Here is a 19,960-nt window from a genome sequence, read left to right as displayed (position 1 = left end):
TCTTAAAACCTCTCTTAAACTACAGGGCTCTTTGCCACTGCTAAGCTCTGCTCCTGTGGGCTTTGCCTTGGGGCTCTCTGCTTTCAGCTGTATCCACCGCTGTAGCCACCATCCCTTGGCTTCCTTGGGAGCTGGGTCCTGGATACATACCACTCTGCCCTCTGTAACCTCCCCATAGCATAAGGTGCACCATAGGTCTTGTTTTTTTTTAATAAGTCGTAGTTTGTTAAGATTGTAAAGCTTGTAAGTTTCTGTGATATTTGTTGTGTTGCCTAATTGTTGGTTAAGATAAGTTTAGAAAATCATTGCCTGGTTGTATTCTGTAGCTGCTTGTCATTTTATATAAGTTTGATTAAGTTAGGGGATAGATAAGGTTTTTACTATTTGAATTTGTCTTCCCACTGCCCCAATTCCCCCCCCCCCCGAGCTCCCCAGTCACTTATTGCAGTCTCTCTGCTGTTTAAACTTGCAGCCTGTCTGCTCTCTGTGTCTCCCTGAGTTTAAATCTCCCTCTGTAGCGCCTCTATCTTTGGTTTCTGCTCCACCACGTGCTCCTCTTCCCCCATCCCCTAACCTCATTCCTCTACCACTGCCTTTCTCTCTCTCTCTCTCTCTCTTTTAATCCCTTCTCCCACGTGTTCACCCCGCTCCTACTGCTGCCAAACCTCAATTGTATTACTGAAGTCTAGCATAAAACCCCATTGGTTACCCTTTTTCTCTCTCACACACCTCACATTTTATATTTACACCACTGTGACACATTTTTACCTAGAGTTGTTGGTTATTTAACACATTTTACCCATAACTGTTAGTTGGTTATATGCTGCTGTGACACACCCTTTACCTAGAAATTGTTAGCTACCTGTTACATTTATACTTCAGTGTTAGTTGGTTACCAACTGTATTGTACCCCACTGTATTGTACCCCACTATTGAAACCCCCTATACTATACTAAAAGAACTCCCTCCCCAATTGCCTGCCTTAACAAACCCCATACCCCTCACTATTAAATTTTCCCCTGTTTTTGCATTTTCTTAATAAAGTTTATTTTGCACCCCACCTGTGTGGTAATTGCTCCCCAAGATCCCATATACCTGCAGGCAGGGACAGATCTGAGGCTGAATAGGATCCTAGCGGGAACGGGAAAGAATCCGTTGATTGTCCTTCATGTGGGAACGAATGATACGGCTAGTTACTCGCTGGACTGTATCAAGGAGGACTCTGCCAGACTGGGGAAGACGCTCAAAGAAATCGAAGCCCAGGTGATCTTCAGTGGGATTCTACCGGTTCCTAGAGCAGGGCGACGAAGAAGTGACAAGATTATGGCGATCAGCAGATGGCTCAGGCATTGGTGTTATAAGGAGGGCTTTGGGATGTACGGTCATTGGGAAGCATTTACGGATAGACAACTTCGCTCAGGATGGACTTCATCTAAGTAAGGAGGGAAATAGAATTCTAGGATGGAGGCTCGCCGACCTCATCAAGAGAGCTTTAAACTAGGAAGTTGGGGGAGATGGTTGGGAGATGTTCAAGAGATCTCCACGCCGGAATATAAGCTGGAGAGGGAAGTAAACAAAGTGAGAGGGGATACCCTTGCGGACCAAAGAATTGATCCAAGGAGGAATAGTGGAATAGAAACCAGATTAACGGGTGATGCTGGTGGTAGAAGGTCTGTGCACGACGGGGGAAAGAATGTCACTGACGCCAAACGCCAAAAATTAAAATGTCTGTACACTAATGCGAGGAGCCTAGGTAACAAGATGGAGGAACTGGAGCTACTGGTGCAGGAAGTGAAACCGGATATTATAGGGATAACAGAAACCTGGTGGAATAGTACTCATGACTGGAGTACGGGTATTGAAGGCTATGTGCTGTTTAGAAAAGACAGGAAGAAAGGCAAAGGTGGTGGAGTAGCCTTGTACATCAGTGATGAGATTAACTGTAATGAAATAAGAAGCGATGGAATGGATAAGACAGAGTCTGTCTGGGCAAAAATCACACTGGGTAAAAAAGCAACTAGAGCTTCCCCTGAGATAGTGCTTGGGGTGTGCTATAGACCATCAGGATCTGATTTGGATATGGATAGAGACCTCTTTAATGAAGTAAACACAAAGGGGAAATGTGTGATTATGGGAGACTTCAACTTCCCGGATATAGACTGGAGGACGAGTGCTTGCAAGAATAATAGGGGTCAGATTTTTCTGGATGTGATAGCTGATGGATTTCTTCATCAAGTAGTCGAAGTACCTACGAGAGGGGATGCCATTTTAGATTTGGTTTTGGTGAGCAGTGAGGACCTCATAGAAGAAATGGTGGTAGGGGACAACCTTGGTTCGAGTGATCATGAGCTGATTCAGTTCAAACTAGATGGAAGGATAAACAAATGTAGATCTGGGATTAGGGTTTTCGACTTCTCGAGGGCTAATTTTAAAGAGTTAAGGAAATTAGTTAGGGAAGTGGATTGGACGGAGGAACTTGTGGATTTAAATGCGAAGGAGTCCTGGAATTACTTTAAGTCGCAGCTGCGGAAATTGTCGGAAGCCTGCATCCCAAGAAAGGGGAAAAAAACCATGGGTAGGAGTTGTAGGCCAAGCTGGATGAGCAAGCAACTCAGAGGGGATTAGGAAAAAGCAGAAAGCTTACAGGGAGTGGAAGAAAGGCGGGATTAGCAAGGGAAGCTACCTTGGTGAGGTCAGAACATGTAGGGATAAAGTGAGGAAGGCTAAAAGCCGCATCGAACTGGACCTTGCAAAGGGAATCAAAACCAATAGTAAAAGGTTCTACAGCCACATAAATAAGAAGAAAACAAAGAAAGAAGAAGTGGGGCCGCTATACACTGAGGATGGAATGGAGGTTAAGGATAACCTAGGCATGGCCCAATATCTAAATAAGTACTTTGCCTCAGTTTTTAATAAGACTAGTGAGGAGTTTAGCGATGATGGAGGGATGATAAACGGGAATGTGGATATGGAGGTGGATATTACTGCAACTGAGGTAGAGGCCAAACTTGAACAGCTTAACGGGACAAAATCGGAGGGCCCAGACAATCTCCATCCGAGGATATTAAAGGAACTGGCGCGTGAAATTGCGAGCCCGTTAGCGAGAATTTTTAAGCAATCGATAAACTCAGAGGTTGTGCCATACGACTGGAGAATTGCTAACGTAGTTCCTATTTTTAAGAAAGGGAATAAAAGTGATCCGGGTAATTATAGGCCTGTTAGCTTGACGCCTGTAGTATGTAAGGTCTTGGAAAAAATTTTAAGGGAGAAAGTAGTTAAGGACACAGAGGTCAATGGTAATTGGGACGAACTGCAACATGGATTTACTAAAGGTTGATTGTGCCAAACCAATCTGATCACCTTCTTTGAGAAGTGACGGATTACTTAGATAAAGGAAATGCGGTGGACCTAATTTACCTCGATTTCAGTAAGGCGTTTGACACGGTTCCACATGGGGAACTGTTAGTTAAATTGGAAAAGATAGGGGTGAATATGAAAGTTGTAAGGTGGATAAGGAACTGGTTAAAGGGGAGACTCCAGCGGGTCATATTGAAGGGTGAACTGTCATGCTGGAAGGAGGTTACTAGTGGAGTCCCTCAAGGATCGGTTTTGGGACCGATCTTATTTAACCTTTTTATTACTGACCTTGGCACAAAGAGCGGGAATGTGCTAATAAAGTTTGCAGATGACACAAAGCTGGGGGGTATTGCTAACACGGAGAAGGACAGGGATACTATTCAGGAAGATCTGGACCACCTTGTAAACTGGAGTAATAGTAATAGGATGAAATACAATAGTGGAAAGTGCAAGGTCATGCACTTAGGGATTAATAATAAGAATTTTAGATATACGTTGGGGACGCATCAGTTGGAAGCGACAGAGGAGGAGAAGGACCTTGGGGTATTGGTTGATAGCAGGATAACTATGAGCCGCCAATGTGATACGCCTGATAGGATGCATCAGGCGAGGTATTTCCAGCAAGGATAAGGAGGTGTTAGTACCGTTATATAAGGCGCTGGTGAGATCCCATCTGGAATATTGTGTGCAGTTCTGGTGTCCCATGTTAAAGAAGGATGAATTCAAACTGGAACAGGTCCAGAGATGGGCCACTAGGATGATCTGAGGAATGGAGAACCTGCCTTATGAAAGGAGTCTCAAAGAGCTTGGCTTGTTTAGCCTGGCCAAAAGAAGGCTGCGGGGGGATATGCTTGCTCTATATAAATATATCAGGGGGGTTAACGTTAGGGAGGGAGAGGAATTATTTAAGTTTAGTACTAATGTAGGCACAAGGATGATTGGGACAAACTGGATATTAGGAAGTTTAGACTTGAAATTAGACGAAGGTTTCTAACCATTAGGGGAGTGAAGTTCTGGAACAGCCTTCCGAGAGAAGTAGTGGGGGCAAAAGACTTATCTGGCTTTAAGACTAAGCTTGATAAGTATATGGAGGGAATGTTATGATAGGATAGTTCAATTTGGACAATCGATCTGGATTATCACCAGATAAGTCTGCTCAATGGTCTGCGGGGAGATGTTGGATGGGATGGGAACTGAGTTACTGCAGAGAATTCCTTCTTGGGTGCTGGCTGGTGAGTCTTGCCCACATGCTCAGGGTTTAGCTGATCGCCATATTTGGGGTCGGGAAGGAATTTTCCTCCAGGGCGGATTGGCAGGGGCCCTGGAGGTTTTTCGCCTTCCCCTGCAGCGTGGGGCATGAGTTGCTTGTTGGTGGATTCTCTGCAGCTTGAGGTCTTCAAACCAATTTTGAGGATTTCAATAACTCAGTCCTGGGTTAGGGGTTGTTATAAAAGTGGACGGGTAGGGTTCTGTGGCCTGCCTTGTGCAGGAGGTCAGACTAGATGATCATATTGGTCCCTTCTGACCTACGAGTCTGAGTCTATAAATATGTTGCAGCAGTATTGAAACTATGTACCCCCAAGTAAACTTATTAGATAACCTACATTGCTACAAATTTGTAGGCAGAAAGGCCTCCACAAATATACAAGCGGCACCATTACACTGTCTGCCATTTGAAAACAGTTACTAATTCTAGCAGCATTTTCCCATTACATGTACAGGGAATATCCCTTAAGCGAATAAAACATTACAAAACAGGAACAACTATTAAGCGTTCACACTATATAATCACTACAAAGAGTTGCTGTAGGATCACCAAAGGAATCTGGCTATATTATAAAGGGTTTCCAGGGCTTGATCCAAAACCCACTGAAGCCAGTGGAGAGATTCCTACTGACTTCAATGGACTCTGAATTAGGCTCGCAGTGATTGAGTCCAATCCTCCTCATGTGAATAAGGGCTTTTAAGAATGGTCTTAAGAAAAGTTGCCAATGTTTTGCCACAGTTCAGATGTTATAATGATTCATCATATGAGTTTCTCCATGCAAAGAGCCCAGTTCTGTGAAGTGCTCTGCCTTTTGCAGGGGCAGGTCTTATATTTGGCAGACAAGGATTCTCAGGGACGGTGTGAAAAATTTCCAGCAATGTAATTTGCCAATGTGGAGTTACCAGAACCATATATTAAATACAGTCACAGGGTGACTGGTATCTTTAAAGGGAGATGGGCGCACCTTGCTCGTGAAATAGCTAACTGCTCTCTCCAAGTGGGGACAATGAGGAAGGCCAGGTGACCCAGTCAGGTCTGTGGTGGATAAGGAAGATGCTGGGAGAGAAAGAGAAAGTGCTACAGGTGGGTGCTGGCAGATGGTTGCAGACATTGCAAAGTAAGGTGGCTCCTGCGGGGCCCTGAGTCAGTAGGGAAGAGGGCACCAGTGGGGAAACAGGTCTGTGGAGAAGGCCAAACTCCAAGCAAGAAGTGATGGGAGAGCAGGAAGATAGACCCCTAGGGAGGAGGGGTTTTGCCCAACTTGGGACTGCAGTGAAAGAAAGAGACTTTAAAGAGAGGGATAGTCCCTTAGGAAGGAGTGACTGGGTCCAGTTGAATCTAGGGTGAAGGCTGTAGACAGACCATCTCAGAGCTTTTGAGGCCCCTAACCAAAATAAAAATAAAAAATGACAACACATGAAAACAAAATAAGGCACCAAAAAAGAGTGAGATATAATTTGAATATTTTTTTATTTAACATATGCTTTCCTAGCCTTTTTCTGAGCAAATACACTAATTACTGAGGAAAAATCTAGCTTTCGTGCAATGTCACAGTTGATATTAAGCATGGTGAGCCCATATAAAAACTCTTGTCCCAGAGTTCTTTACCTGCTTCAACACGTTGAAGATGCGTTCACCTGAAGCCACTGATGCAGGCAAACTGACAAAAATATGCAATACAATTGTGATATTAGGAAACATCCCAGAGGATCCACGTTCGAGTATTTCTTGAAGCAATTCCTTTGGCTTGAAATCCAATTTAAAGTTCAAGGAATATGTTCGTTTGAGGAAGATGACCTCGTCACTGAGATCTTTTGAGATTTCTTTTTTGTACTATTGCTGAAATTGTTCAGCTGCAGAAAGTAGATCTTCATTACTCAGTCTGTTGAACTGCCAGAGAAACCCCAAAAGGGTACAAATTAGTTGCAGTGACTCAAATCAATGTGTAAGACCTGATTAAATAGAGTCAATGATGACAAGTAAGACATTGACACTATAATGGTGCTCGGCATCAGATTCAGTAGGTAAGTTGCGATTGGTGGAGAACTCAGATGAAATGCCAGTATTCTGTGCTACTAATTTGGACTCAGGATCGCATCCCAAGTCTGTTTAATGTCATTGATAAGGCTTTCAATGTTATCCCTCTCAACGTCAAGTGTAGTATTGCATGCTTCAATTACCAGATTAGTTTGGTGGATCATTGTAAGTAGCTTCATCCACAAAGATGACATCAGAATGCATTCAAATTTGGACATGTGCTTCTGAATAGACTGAAGTTTAGTTTGAGCCAGTGCAGTGAGATTGAGAGATTCAAGCTCATTTAAAGCCTTTCTCATTGAATTCAAATGCTGTGCAACTGGTTAAACACCATCAATCCATGCAGACCATCTGGTTTTGGACATCCCATGCAGTGAAATAGGAAGATATTGCTTCAGAATTTCCCACCTTTGTGGACTGCAATTGAAGAGATTGTACATTTGCTGAACAGTTCCAAAGTAAGTAATTGCCTCCTTGCGTGATTCAGCACGGTCAATACCTACAAGGTTTAGTGCGTGGTTCCCACAGCAGGAGAAGATACAGTTTGAATTATGCTGAAGCAGAACTGCTTGTACACCTTTGTACTTCCCAGTCTTATTAGATCCACTGTCATAGGTTTGACCAATGCAGACTTGAAAATGTAACTTAAAACCTTCTAGAATTGCTAGTACTCGAGCAGCAATTTCTTTTCCAGCTTTTCTCTTGAAATTATCAAACAAAATAAACTTTTCTTCAGCTGAAAAGTTTGAGCTGTCTACAGTCTTAACTTATTGAATAACCATAATAGTTTGTTCCTTGTGAGAATAATCAGGAGTGGCATGAACAATTATTGAAATACTTGGCATTTTGAATCACATCCAGAATTGTTTGTACAAATGTCCCACATAGCTCAATAAACTCGTTTTGTATGTGTGTGGAGAGATAATGGACTTGCATGCGCTTTTGACTCTCTTGCAATTCTCAAACATGTTTAATGTGCTGTGATAAAAGTGGGTCATATTTGCTGAGCTCAATTATGCCTAGAAAGTTTCCATTTGCACGATCACCAGTACATTGACTGGACCAAAGAGAGCCAATCCCCACTCAGAAAGAAAAAGGATTTCCAGTTATTAATTTCTGTAGTGAGTTCAGTCAGGAGTAAATTCTCAACTGAACTTTCAGCTGATGCTGCCCTACTGGCTGATTTCCATGCAACATAGTTTTCTTTGTGTGACGTTGAACTCTCATGTGATGGTATTCGGTCTTTCAACTTCCTCCAACCTCTGATGCTCCATCCTGATCAGAGAGAACTGATGCATTTGCAGCACTTTTGTTCAAAATGAAGCAGGGCGCACAGTACAGAGATTGTTTTCCCATACTCCAGCATAACCAGTCTCTTGTGCAGGTGTCACCATTTGGAAGAGTTTTTGTCAGAAGACAAGTAGAGAAAGCATGATTATCAGCCTCTCATGGAAAGTTACTTGGAATTTCAAACCAATGAATTTGAAGAAAGCAGCATTGCTCTTGTCAATAATTCCAATGTCAGTCACAGTCAAACCTGCAGTACTCATGAATTGCTCTTGCTGCGTAAGATCTACATCTTCCTGTTGCTGTTGATTTCTTGTTTCTTGATTGTACACAGGATCTTCTGCTGCATCTGTTACTGTTGGCACAGCCCCTTCTTGACTACTGTCCTCATGTTCAGGTACTGACATTGAAATATTACCTGTTACAGTTGCGGAGTTTTCATTATCTGTAGCATTGTTTCTTGGGTAAGGTGTGTTTTCCAGTGGTTTGAGAAATGAAGTTATTGGCTTTGAGCTCTTAGCTACTGCTTCACTGAGTTGTTTTCACTATCTCTTGCTTTCACCACTTTCAAATCCCCTCTTCATAGTGATCTATCTGGTCAATATGTAGCCTTTCCACACTCAAAATATTCCACTGTAAATAAGTGCTTATCTACACTTGAAATCTTCTACTGTAAACATGTATACAAATGCTGAGTGGTACATAAATACTGAAAAGATTTAAAATAAAGTAATACTAATTAAGAACACAAAGTGAAAGTTATTATGCTTATCACTGAATCAAAACTCAAGCATGCAAGGATAACATAAAAGGTTGAGCTGAAGACAAAGGGATGACATATATATTGTAAAGAAAGACATGGATACAGACAGAGGGATAATGTCCAAAAATTTCAAACTTGTGTCCTCACAAAACTCACTGTACAAGACTGTCCTCGCAAATGTTCACCTTGAATCTGGGCCTATAGACTATGAAAGCCTATGATGGTGGCCAAGCTACCAAGCTAGGGCTCAACCAACCAACCGTCACCTCTTTTAGCTACCATATGAAGATAATGAGGAATTCTCACACATAAATAATGCCTTAGTCAACTAGAAAACTATAAAAACACTAAAATGTAACAATTCTCTACCTTTCAACACACAGTTGATCCAGCACCGGCCACTAGTAGCTGATCTGAGAAGACACGTTCATCACGGTCTAATCTTGTGCCATCAGAACAATGTATTTTTATTAATATTTGTGAACATTTTTAACTCTTTAATATGACAAAATCTATATCTGTTAACAAAAAAATTGTCTTTTACCAAATTACATCTCTTATTTGCTTAAACTTGCAGCTCCGTGCTGAGAGAGTGTGTCACATTTTGGTCTGATAGGGATGCAAATAAACTTATCAAATGCCAAAAAATTAACAAGTGACTAAATTTGAGGCCCCATTTGAGTTTGAGACCCAGGCTAAATGGCCCTCCTAGCCCCCCCGCCACCTCCCCGATTGGCCCTAGGTGTAGGTTTGAGTTCTATTTTGAAAGACTGTGCAGGACTGAATAACTTTGAGCTCAGAAACCTCTTCTGGCCAATATTGAATTGTGGTGGTGTCATTGCCTTGTCTAATTTTTCACCTCTTTGCAACACCCATCCAAAAGGGGCAGTCCCTGTGCTCAGAAGTACTCAGGAATGTGACAGTGACTGGACCTATATATTACTCCCTTCGTGGTCCAGCAAGGGCACAGATCTTAGATTCCTGTTTCCTCAGCCATCAACTCTCTTGGGCAGAGACTCATGTCTCTCTTCTTCCTGAATGGGGCTTTTCCAAATTGCATAGTTCTCTATCGATACGGTTAGTTTCCCAGCAAGTCAGACTGCCTAAGCAGGCTAGCATCTGCATTTTACATTCTAGGAAACCCACGTCACTTTGTTTGTTCCAGAAGTTCCTTCTTGTCTGGCACATTGTTTGAAATGTAGTCCTTTGAAGCTCATATCATTTCCGAGGGTTTACGTTGACCATCATCTCCCCAGACTATCCCATAATAATTCATAAACTTTGTATTTATAATACAGTGGTCTCTAACACTATTTAAATTTAATTCAGTGAGATCTCTCAAAGATTGCAGGAAATTGCCACTTCTGTCACAGGCACCTTCTACTTCTCCATTTGCTTGAATACACCAGCAACTGTCTATCTGTAAATGTCTGAGTCCAACTTCCGAAGCCAGGAATTTCAAATACGTAGGAACTATAGGGCAGCCATTTAACATCCCAGAATGCCTCATTTAGTCTAGTTACTAGAGACTTTTGTGGGGAAAGCTTTGGGGATGTATTTACGAAGCAAGGAAATATGCAGTATCATAAAATATGTGGAGTGTGGTGGTATCAATCCTTATCAGACACAGACACTAAAACTGTTTATAGATGGCTTTTACCACTTTCCCACAGCACAGTGTTCTCCCAGATTACAGTGACATTTTCAATGCATGGAATTTAAGTTTTTACCAGCTTGTGTGAGAGTGTAATATTTGTAAGGATGTCTGTTTCATTTCCAAATGCATGTGTGTTCTACTTTATGCTTTGGCACACAAAGGACTAGAGGGCCTGAGGGAAAGCATCAGAGTGTGTTGGAGATTTCATTTTCTGCTTTTCAAATTGGATCGGGAGTCTTTGAGATTTGCTAACCTGTGGCCTGGCTGATCTGGTCTCACCTAGGGAATGAATGAGGGGACTGGGCAGCAGGCATTATTTTGCAATACAAGAGGAAGATGTTAAATGGACACTTCCAATTTAAACATGATACTTCTGCCTGCTTTTTGGAAAACCTCCTATTTGTTCAAATAACCCCTAAGACTGGTACAACCAATGGATGACAGAGCATATCTTTTTTCTTTTTATCACTTTGTTTTGTTTTTTGCATTTGTCAGTCAATATTCCCTGTTTATGTCTGGCTCTTTGTCAGCCCTTATGGGAAGGTCCTGTAGAACTCAATAGAAAATGATAGCCTTTCAGACATTTATCTGAACCTTCCATACAGAATACCATATAGGATGGGTTTAACCTCAGGTCTTCCACTGACTTATTGCATTGCTCTGAGCAAACCACTCAACTTGTTTGTCTTCCACAAAATGGACATCATAATATTTATTTATCGCACGTAGCAGTTGTGACAAATCAGTCATTAAAGTTTGTACAGATCCTTGGAAATGTAAAGCATTGTATATTGTAGCTGTTGCTGTGGGATAGGAAAATAAGGTTGAAGAAGAATAGAGGAAGGCAAGGATGAAAAAGAGGAAGATGGGTCAAAGACTTCCAGTGAATACTAACTTCAGATGACTAACCAGAGTGTAAATTCTGAGTAACTTCTTTGAAGTCAATAGAAATACACAATTTGAGATCAGAATCAGACCCCACACACTTAAGCGACATATATGTCATCTAAGAATTTGGCACCAAGGTTTTCACAGAAGTGCTTGTTCCTTAACAGATGAATATTTTAAAAATATTACAATGTGGTTCCTGAAGAAGAATACATGCTTCTCAGAGCTTTCTCCCCTTTAATAGAAATATTTCCATTCTCTTATGGCTGTCTAATGCAACTGTAATTTTTGATTGCTTGTTTAATTCCTATCTCTCATGTAAAGAATTAGCATTTTACATAATTTCATTTTTAAATAGATGAATGCCAATTCGAGGAACTTAGAGTCTAAGATGCAATCTAACATAATTTTCTTTTGATCAGAGGACCATCACTTTATGATGTTTATTTTTAGAGAATTGGAGGATTTTATACAGTAGATCTTTACCATGCTTTATACTTTTTTTCAGCTAGTGGCCAATGGAAACTAAGTGCACATAAAATAATTGGCTGATAAACAGTAAACTTGTCTCAGACTTACCTATGGTGCTGCTATCACCCCGCTATAACAAAAACCTTTCATTCTTACTAGAAATACTAGTAATTCATTCTTACTAGTGGCTCCTTTTTGTTTGTGAACTACAAAGATAATGGCTCCAAACATGAGAAGATAAATGTCTCTCTCCTTATCTTAATCCATCGGACTCACATGGCCTGTGCTGAGTCACTATTAGGATCTACCTCATCATCAAAAGGGGATAGAGAATAAGACTGAGAATATATTATTGCCCTTATATAAATCTATGGTACACCCACATCTCAAATACTGTGTGCAGATGTGGTCTCCTCACCTCAAAAAAGATATTCTACACTAGAAAAGGTTCAGAAAAGGGCAAGTAAAATGATTAGGGGTTTGGAGAGGGTCCCATATGAGGAAAGATTAAACAGGCTAGGATTCTTCCTCTTGGAAAAGAGGAGACTAAGGAGGGATATGATAGAGGTATATAAAATCATGAGTGATATGGAGAAAGTGGATAAGGAAAAGTTATTTACTTATTCCTATACTACAAGAACTAGGGGTCACCAAATGAAATTAATAGGCAGCAGGTTTAAAACAAATAAAAGGAAGTTCTTCTTCACGCAGCACACAGTCAACTTGTGGAACTCCTTACCTGAGGAGGTTGTGAAGGCTAGGACTATAGCAGTGTTTAAAGGAGAACTGGATAAATTCATGGTGGTTAAGTCCATTAATGGCTATTAGCCAGGATGGGTAAGGAATGGTGTTCCTGGCCTCTGTTTGTCAGAGGATGGAGATGGATGGCAGGAGAGAGATCACTTGATCATTGCCTGTTAGGTTCACTCCCTCTGGGGCACCTGGCATTGGCCACTGTCGGTAGACAGATACTGGGTTAGATGGACCTTTGGTCTGACCCAGGACGGCTGTTCTTATGTTCTTATTTTCTTCCTCATGCTTTCTTCTAATTCTGTTTTTCCTGAATAATTCTTTCCCTGGATTTTTTTTTCATCACTTTTGCTTTCCTTTGTTTTTCTGAAGTGCTATATAACACTTAGATCTGCATAGACGGAAGAATATTTTTTCTTTTTAATAAAGTATGTGTGACCCTCCACACTTTAAGGTGGTATTTTAATACCTTGAGAGATCATATTAGTTTTCTGAATTGAAATATAATCTAGTGTATAAATTAAAGCACACAAAGACTTATAAATACCCCTTCTTTTATCTCCATTCCTACAAGCTACACTGGTCTCTCTCAATAATCGCCACAGGCAAGCCCACATAAGGAGAAGTAATCACTGTAAAAATAACTGTATGCAAAAAAGAAGGGGGGGCATATGCAAAACATGAGAAATGTAAAACAAAGCCATCTAATGAAACACACTAGAACTTCAATAGCTGAAGACTGTATGTGCCCAGTTACAAGTCTACCTCATAAGAAATCAGTGGCCAGTGATGATAAGCTAATATGGAGCCAGATTATGTCTGGCCCTTTTCACAGGTGCATAGGGGGTAAAGTGCAAGAAGTCCTTCCCCTGGTTTCCACACCCCATGTCAGGGCCAGAGACTGTAATTGTTCCAGCGCTTAGGGAGCACAATGACTGCTCCTTCTTTGTTCTCATGAAGGTGCTTGTTTCCCAATGGTGGTGGAACCGTGACCATTTCACCCCTCTGCACCACTATGAGGATAGTGCAGCTGTGCAGATTGCTCAGGCATAGTGGGGAGCTCAGGGAGGGCAGAACACCGAGAAGCATGAGAGCCTGCTATAGCTCTACTGCCCTTAAGACAAGGTTGTGCCTAAAAGGCACAGTTGACCCCACAGAGAGAACAACATTTATTGTAGTGAAAAATCCTATTATCTTTCAGCCCAGAGAAAAGAAGCAGTCAGGTTAGACAGCTGGATGCTTATCAGGAAAGCTGCTGACTCAGTGCTCAGAACTGAAAGAAACAACTGATGTTATATTTTTGGAAATAAACGGAGGATCTGTTGTCCTCTCCTACTTTCCTTTTCATTTTATTTTCACCTTTTTTAACCTAGCAGCAGTATGAAATGTGCATCTGGCATGTGCATCAACAATAGCCTTGCTTGAAAGATTGGCAATTGCCTAGGACCTTGTCTTAACTAGAAAAAAATAAGTGTTTTTACCAAGCTTTAGGTAACGTGGTAAAACCCAGTGAGGACAAGGCAGTTTGTAGTTCTCACACCTTTTAACAGATTGAAGTAAACCTTAGACTCCCTCCAGTGTTTATCTTGACCTGCACATGTGAAAAGAATAAACTGCCTTGTCTTCAATGGGATTTTATCATACGTTAGCTAGAGCACATATTTTTTTCTAGTGTGGATATGCTGTTAGAGAGGGAAGAGCTTACTGGGGGCTGAAATTTTTGTATAATAGCAGGATGTCTTGATTTATTTATTAGTAAAGAGTGCGTGTCTTATTTATTGAAAGTTGTTAGGGATATGCAGACATGCTGGGATTAATTGCTAGTTTGCTTTGTTTGGGTTGCCTACAGTTTTCAGATAAATGTTTTTTTCCCTTATAAATAAATACAATAAATGTTGACTAAGTTTTTGTGGCATTGTCTCATGAGCACACTCAGAATGAAACAGCAGCACAGATTTGTTGTTATTTCTTTATTGTTTGTATTGCGGTAGTGCCTAGAAGCCAGTTGTGCTAGGCACTGTACAAACTCTGAAATAATGTGTCTATTAAAAAAATGTTCAGAACAACCTATATCTAAGTCTATTCTCTTTATCTTATTTCTTGCGGCTTTCCAATCTGTTGGCTATTAAGAATAACCCATTCTAAAGTGTTAGACTCTGTCTTTATCTGAATAACTCCTTCTGTGTGATTGTTTATTGTTAAAGGAGATTTTTTTTCTCCCAGTGATTTATGGTTTTCAGGATAAGAGTGGAGTAGAAGTTTTGTACTAAGCCTTAATTATAGTGAAATATGGAACAGATCTCTTCTTAGTGTAATTTAAATGTTTAACATTAACTAACTTCTCAAAGGTAGAGCCAACAAATTTATTTCATTTAAAAGACATATTCCAGATTATAAATAATTGATTTATATATATGTCTTGATGACTGTATTTTTCTTCTGTTTTCTTTTAGGAAAGAGGCACAATTGGATGAAGAAGGACAGTTTCTAGTCAGAATAATTTATGATGATTCCAAAACATATGATCTGGTTGCAGCAGCAAGCAAAGTCCTTAGTGAGTAATATGGCTATCTTTTAGAAATTATACATGCTTTTAATGGGTCAGGCCTCCTGCAGTGAGGTCACTAATTTCTCTGTAACTTTAATGCATTAGTTTGCTTGTAAATTATATATGTAAGATTAATAAAGACACAAATATGTGCATCAGAGGGATTTAACGCAGAGTAAGTGAAAGTGTGGTTCTACTAGAAAAAAGGCTGTCTCAGAAAGAGTTATTGCTCTTCCATGTTTATTTAAAATCAGTTTCTTCCTTCTATTGTTTAATAATGAATGTAATGCTTATGATATATGTCAGAGTGCTAGCTCATGAAAGTGAAAATCTTTTTTAGACACAAGACATATATAATATTACCTGCAATGGCAGTGCACTACAGTATGCCACCAAGTCCCCCCTCCTTCCTTCCCTCCCTCCAATGTACTGTACCTCAACTACCTGATGACCTCTAGATAGTATAGTTCAGTCTCCATGTCCATTTAATCATTGGCTTCTCTGCTGAGATTACTCACAACGGTGACCAATGTGACAATGTTTTTGTGAAGGGCATACCTCATTCCACATAGGTCATCAATCTGAATAGCATTGACTTTCAGCTACTGCAGCTCTGAGCTGGAATTAGAAAGGTGCTATTATCCCTATCCCTATTAGCTTATTTGCACTCTATCTCTGCAGCGAGAGTGAATCAGCAACCAGCCACTGAACCCATAAGACCTTGGCTTCTGGGGAAGAATGCACTGTTTTTGCATAGATAGATCTGGCTTGCACTGATCTTTGGGGCTCTGTGAAGTTAGAGGTGAAACCACTGCTTATTACTGAGTAGAGGAATAGTTAGTGGGAGGGAGGAAAAGTGGATAGAAAAATTACCTGGATTTTTTTTTTCTGTGGTGGGATTGATCTAGTCTACTGCTTTTGGAGCATGTTCTCTGGACAGCAGATAGAAAATATAATATGCAAAACAACTCATTTTACATTATAATTATTGTATCATAAAATGGAGTCTAAAATTGCTAGCAAAGTACAAACAATGCATGCCTTGAATGAATCAAGTTTTCTGTATTTTAAATAGATCTTAACGCTGGAGAAATCCTTCAAATGTTTGGGAAGATGTTTTTTGTGTTCTGTCAAGAATCTGGTTATGACACAATCCTACGTGTCTTGGGCTCAAATGTCAGAGAATTTCTGCAGGTAAGAATTTTGTGCCAAGCAACTTAAAGTAGCACTGGACAGGCAGAATTGGGCCTTGTGGATAGAGCACTGGCCTGGAAGTCAGGAAGCTTGGGTTTTGTTTGGATCTCTATCACTGGTCTGGTGGGTGACCTTCATAAATTGCTTTTTTTTCTCTTTCCCTGATGTAGAGTTTCATTCCTCAGGACAATTTTTGCAGTACACCCCCTATTGCATATGCCTTTTGATATAGTCTTTAATTGCATGATCACTTACAGTAATTTGCACAGGACCTCTTGGCTCTTCAGTGCACAGAACAGAGATAGCAGGGGGCAGAACTAAGGTTGCAAAGGCAACAATAAATCTGGCATTTCCTAATTTTCAACTGCTTGACTTTGCAACCTAAGTAACAGTCTTTTAAGATAGTTTTTCTTTCTGAGATATGGCACACTGTTCCTTTCCCAATAGATGTGTAATGACATGTTGGACCAAATTTGCTTCTGGTGTCAATGGGTGCAGCTTACCAACTGGTCTAGTGACTGATGGGCTCTTTCTCCTCCAAAGGCCTGTCTGACTAAATACTGCAGATACTGATTATTTCTATATGTGCAATACTTGGCTTCTTTGAGAAGTACAAGCTGTTACTTCTGTCTCATAGCTCATCTGCAAGCCAAGGGAGTCAGTCCTTGTCCACGTATTGAGGAATGGGTAGAACAAAGGTGATTTTATACTATTTTTGTGCTGCCCCAATCTCTCAGGACAGTGTGAATGTATGTTGCTATTTCTGTTGAAAAATGAAAATCCATTTTGCATCATTAGTGTGGAGGAAACCTAGTCAATTCTAGAGGAGCTGATCCAGGTGTGGGGTAAAATAGTGATTTTTTTGGTTTCAAGGAAATTGTTCATGTGAAAACAGTTTAGGTTTTGAATTTCAAATTCAGAATGTACAGAGCTCTCAGTGAGAAACAGATACTCTAATAAGTTTAAAGCACATGGACTGATTCAGACATTGGGAAGATTTTCAAATGCATAAATTTATTATTACAATTGACTTTCAATGGAAGTTGGGCACCTAACTGCCATCTGTGCCTTTGGGAAGTCTCGTCCATAATAAAGAAGTGAAAAGAGTGTAATGCGTAGTTTGTTGTTTGTTTTCCTTCCTGATTTAAAGGCTCTTTGAATATAGTTATTCAGTTGCTTATGCATACATCTGGATGCCTTCACTGAGATCTAGATCACACCAGGACCTCCCCAGACCCTGGCATACCAACCATTGCTTGCAGTATCTCTTTAACCTGGCCACTTGGGAGCCTGACTGGATCTCTGTACGTTCCCAGCATAGGGCACCACATACAATTTACACCATGGAGAGATGCTGTCAAAACCTCTTTTTCAAACAGTTCATTATTCTAATTTGCAGAACAACCTCCATCAATAATTTTGTACTCTAGTTGAGTACACAAGCTACACCCAGCACAGGCCTATAGGAATATGCAGCCTTCAGCAGAACATAATATACTGCCAGTCTGCATTCCCTGGGTGAGCAAGATTTGATAGGGTAGAAACAGGGCAAATTAAAAAATCCATAGCTGACTTGTTCCTTCCTCCTCTTGGGAACAGACTAATGGGCAAGTTCTCCTTCCCCTTTCCATTCTTCACCAGATGAGAAAATTGAAGATAAGATTGTAATGCAGGAAAATCTCAGTATTAACATTACATTTGTATTCTTGTAACTTTAACAGCTGAGACTGTCATTTGTTGGAGTTCCAGTTTGAACAGATGACATTGGCCGTTTGCACTTTTGTAAATATAAACAGGAAGAATATATTAAGTATTTGCACTGACAACATGTAGCTGCAATTATAAAGCTCAGTTCCAGTTCCAGTTATCCATGATTTGTTACTGCTCTTAGAAGTCATGCGAGTAGATGATCCTAATTATTATTTGTATAACAAAAGTGCTCATAAGCCACAGTCCAGATGGTGGTCCATTGTGCTAAGCTCTGTAGAAACACATAATAAAAGACCATCCCAATACTTAGATCTAAATTACAATCTATACCGAGCCCACAATATAACAAACAATCAAAAGTTTTTGGTTTTTAAACCCTGTAAAGATAATCTTGACTATTATATTTCCTGTTCCTTTGAATCAGTTTTAAAGGAGATTGTTTATAGGAGAGGCATAGACATATAAAGACATGTAAGGAGAGGCACATTTAAAGAAATGACAAAAGGGCAATACTTAGACTTAAATTAAACTATTTTTCCCTCACTGTACAATGTGGTCCTGAAAAAATTGCTAGTCTTGTTAAATTAAAAGAGAATATGGCACAGAGAGGCAGCATGAAGAGAGATGAAACCTAAGAACTCCCAAATGTGCTTTTATGTTAAAAACTACCTAAAGAAAATCAATCAGACTCGTAAGTAGTGGTTAATACCAGATCCTTCAGGGCATTGTTTAGTTGTCTATTGAATTTTAAAAGCAGTGCAGTACAGTAAATCTATATTTTATTTCTCTTCACTAAAAGTATTCACATACCTAATAAAGCACATAAATACTCGAGCAGCTTTACTGTGAGTTTGGAAGGCAATCACACTCGAATAGTTTCTATGGGTTTCCAATTTGATTTATGATTATTGGTCCAGATTCTCTCCTGCCCTGAGATCCATTTGTCAGAGAAGAAAGGCATCATCAGAGATCTGATTACAGTTCTCTGATTTGAAAGGCTGTAGCCTCCCCTGGCCCTGACATAAATTACAGCAGCCTGGTAGCCAGAAACTGGCCTATTACTGTAAGTGTTTTGGTAGCTCTACCAATGCAAATTTACAAGGTCCCATTGTGCCAAGCACCGTACACACACACGTGTCTTAACGTATGCTGAGAGACTCTAATACATTCAGCAAACAAGACTATGGTATTGGAGGAGAGGATGACAAGATAATAGTGAAATTACCAACTGTCTAGCCCATAGGAATTGATCTCCATGCAAACAGTATATTGATATGTGCAAGGCTGGCCAAATATAACATAACTTTACAAAATATACGTGAAATATTCACAAGAAGAACTGCAAAGTTTAAATAAAAAATGCAAGACCACCTGTTAAGATCTCTAAGGGACAGATTCTGATGCTCTTACTCATGTTGTGTAAGAGCATCAGGAAAAGGAATTATGTTGATTTTAACAGGACTAGTGGCTGAGTGAATTATGAGTAAGGTTATTGGAATTTGGTGTTTAATATTTTATAGAAAAGCAGTACTTGGCATACATCTTATGCCTTTTTCCATAATATTGCACTCAAACTCCTTTTGAGACTGTTTAAGTGTGGATGACTCTTCTTTTCTGAGTCTCTTCTTAATAGACATCTTCCAAAAGGGCTACATACTGAAGCTGCTCCTGGGAAGCACATACTGGAACAGCAGCTCAGCACCCTTTCGGACAGTGTACTTCCCCTCTGTGCACCTGGCTATCTCTCTAGCTCTGCTCTCACTCACACTCTTTCAAACCACTACAGACCTGGTCTCCACTTCCCAAGAGGAATATTCCTGGTTTCTGCAAAGATCTGCAAGGGGCTGAATCCGTGTATCTTCTTCTCCCTTGTATTCCCACTAATGGCTGGACTCTGTTGAGCTCACAGATTTTTGCCTCTTAAGTTTTAATTTGATGTAGTGATACATCAATGCAATAAAAATACAAATTTATAACAAACTAAAAAAAGTGAAGGAGGATGTTCCAGGATGCATGCATCCCAAGGAATTC

At 40.3% G+C, this 19,960-nt stretch overlaps 1 protein-coding gene across 2 annotated transcripts in view; it reads left to right on the top strand.

The window, feature by feature from the left end:
• GUCY1B1 (guanylate cyclase 1 soluble subunit beta 1) overlaps positions 1–19,960 on the top strand; it is a 59,407-nt gene that overhangs the window by 18,520 nt on the left and 20,927 nt on the right. The window contains exons 3-5 of one of the 2 annotated variants that reach the window (XM_030564972.1): positions 8,283–8,345; positions 14,931–15,031; positions 16,101–16,219. In XM_030564972.1, coding sequence (XP_030420832.1) covers positions 8,283–8,345; positions 14,931–15,031; positions 16,101–16,219 — 283 coding nt within the window. The remainder of the gene's footprint in view (positions 1–8,282; positions 8,346–14,930; positions 15,032–16,100; positions 16,220–19,960) is intronic. The other variant, XM_030564973.1, reaches the window with a different exon arrangement.

This window comes from Gopherus evgoodei, chromosome 5 (assembly GCF_007399415.2).
Source record: "Gopherus evgoodei ecotype Sinaloan lineage chromosome 5, rGopEvg1_v1.p, whole genome shotgun sequence".
NCBI classification, from domain to species: Eukaryota; Metazoa; Chordata; order Testudines; family Testudinidae; genus Gopherus; species Gopherus evgoodei.
The sequence above is the reverse complement of the archived record's forward strand: the minus strand, read 5'-3'. Positions and strand labels throughout refer to the sequence as shown.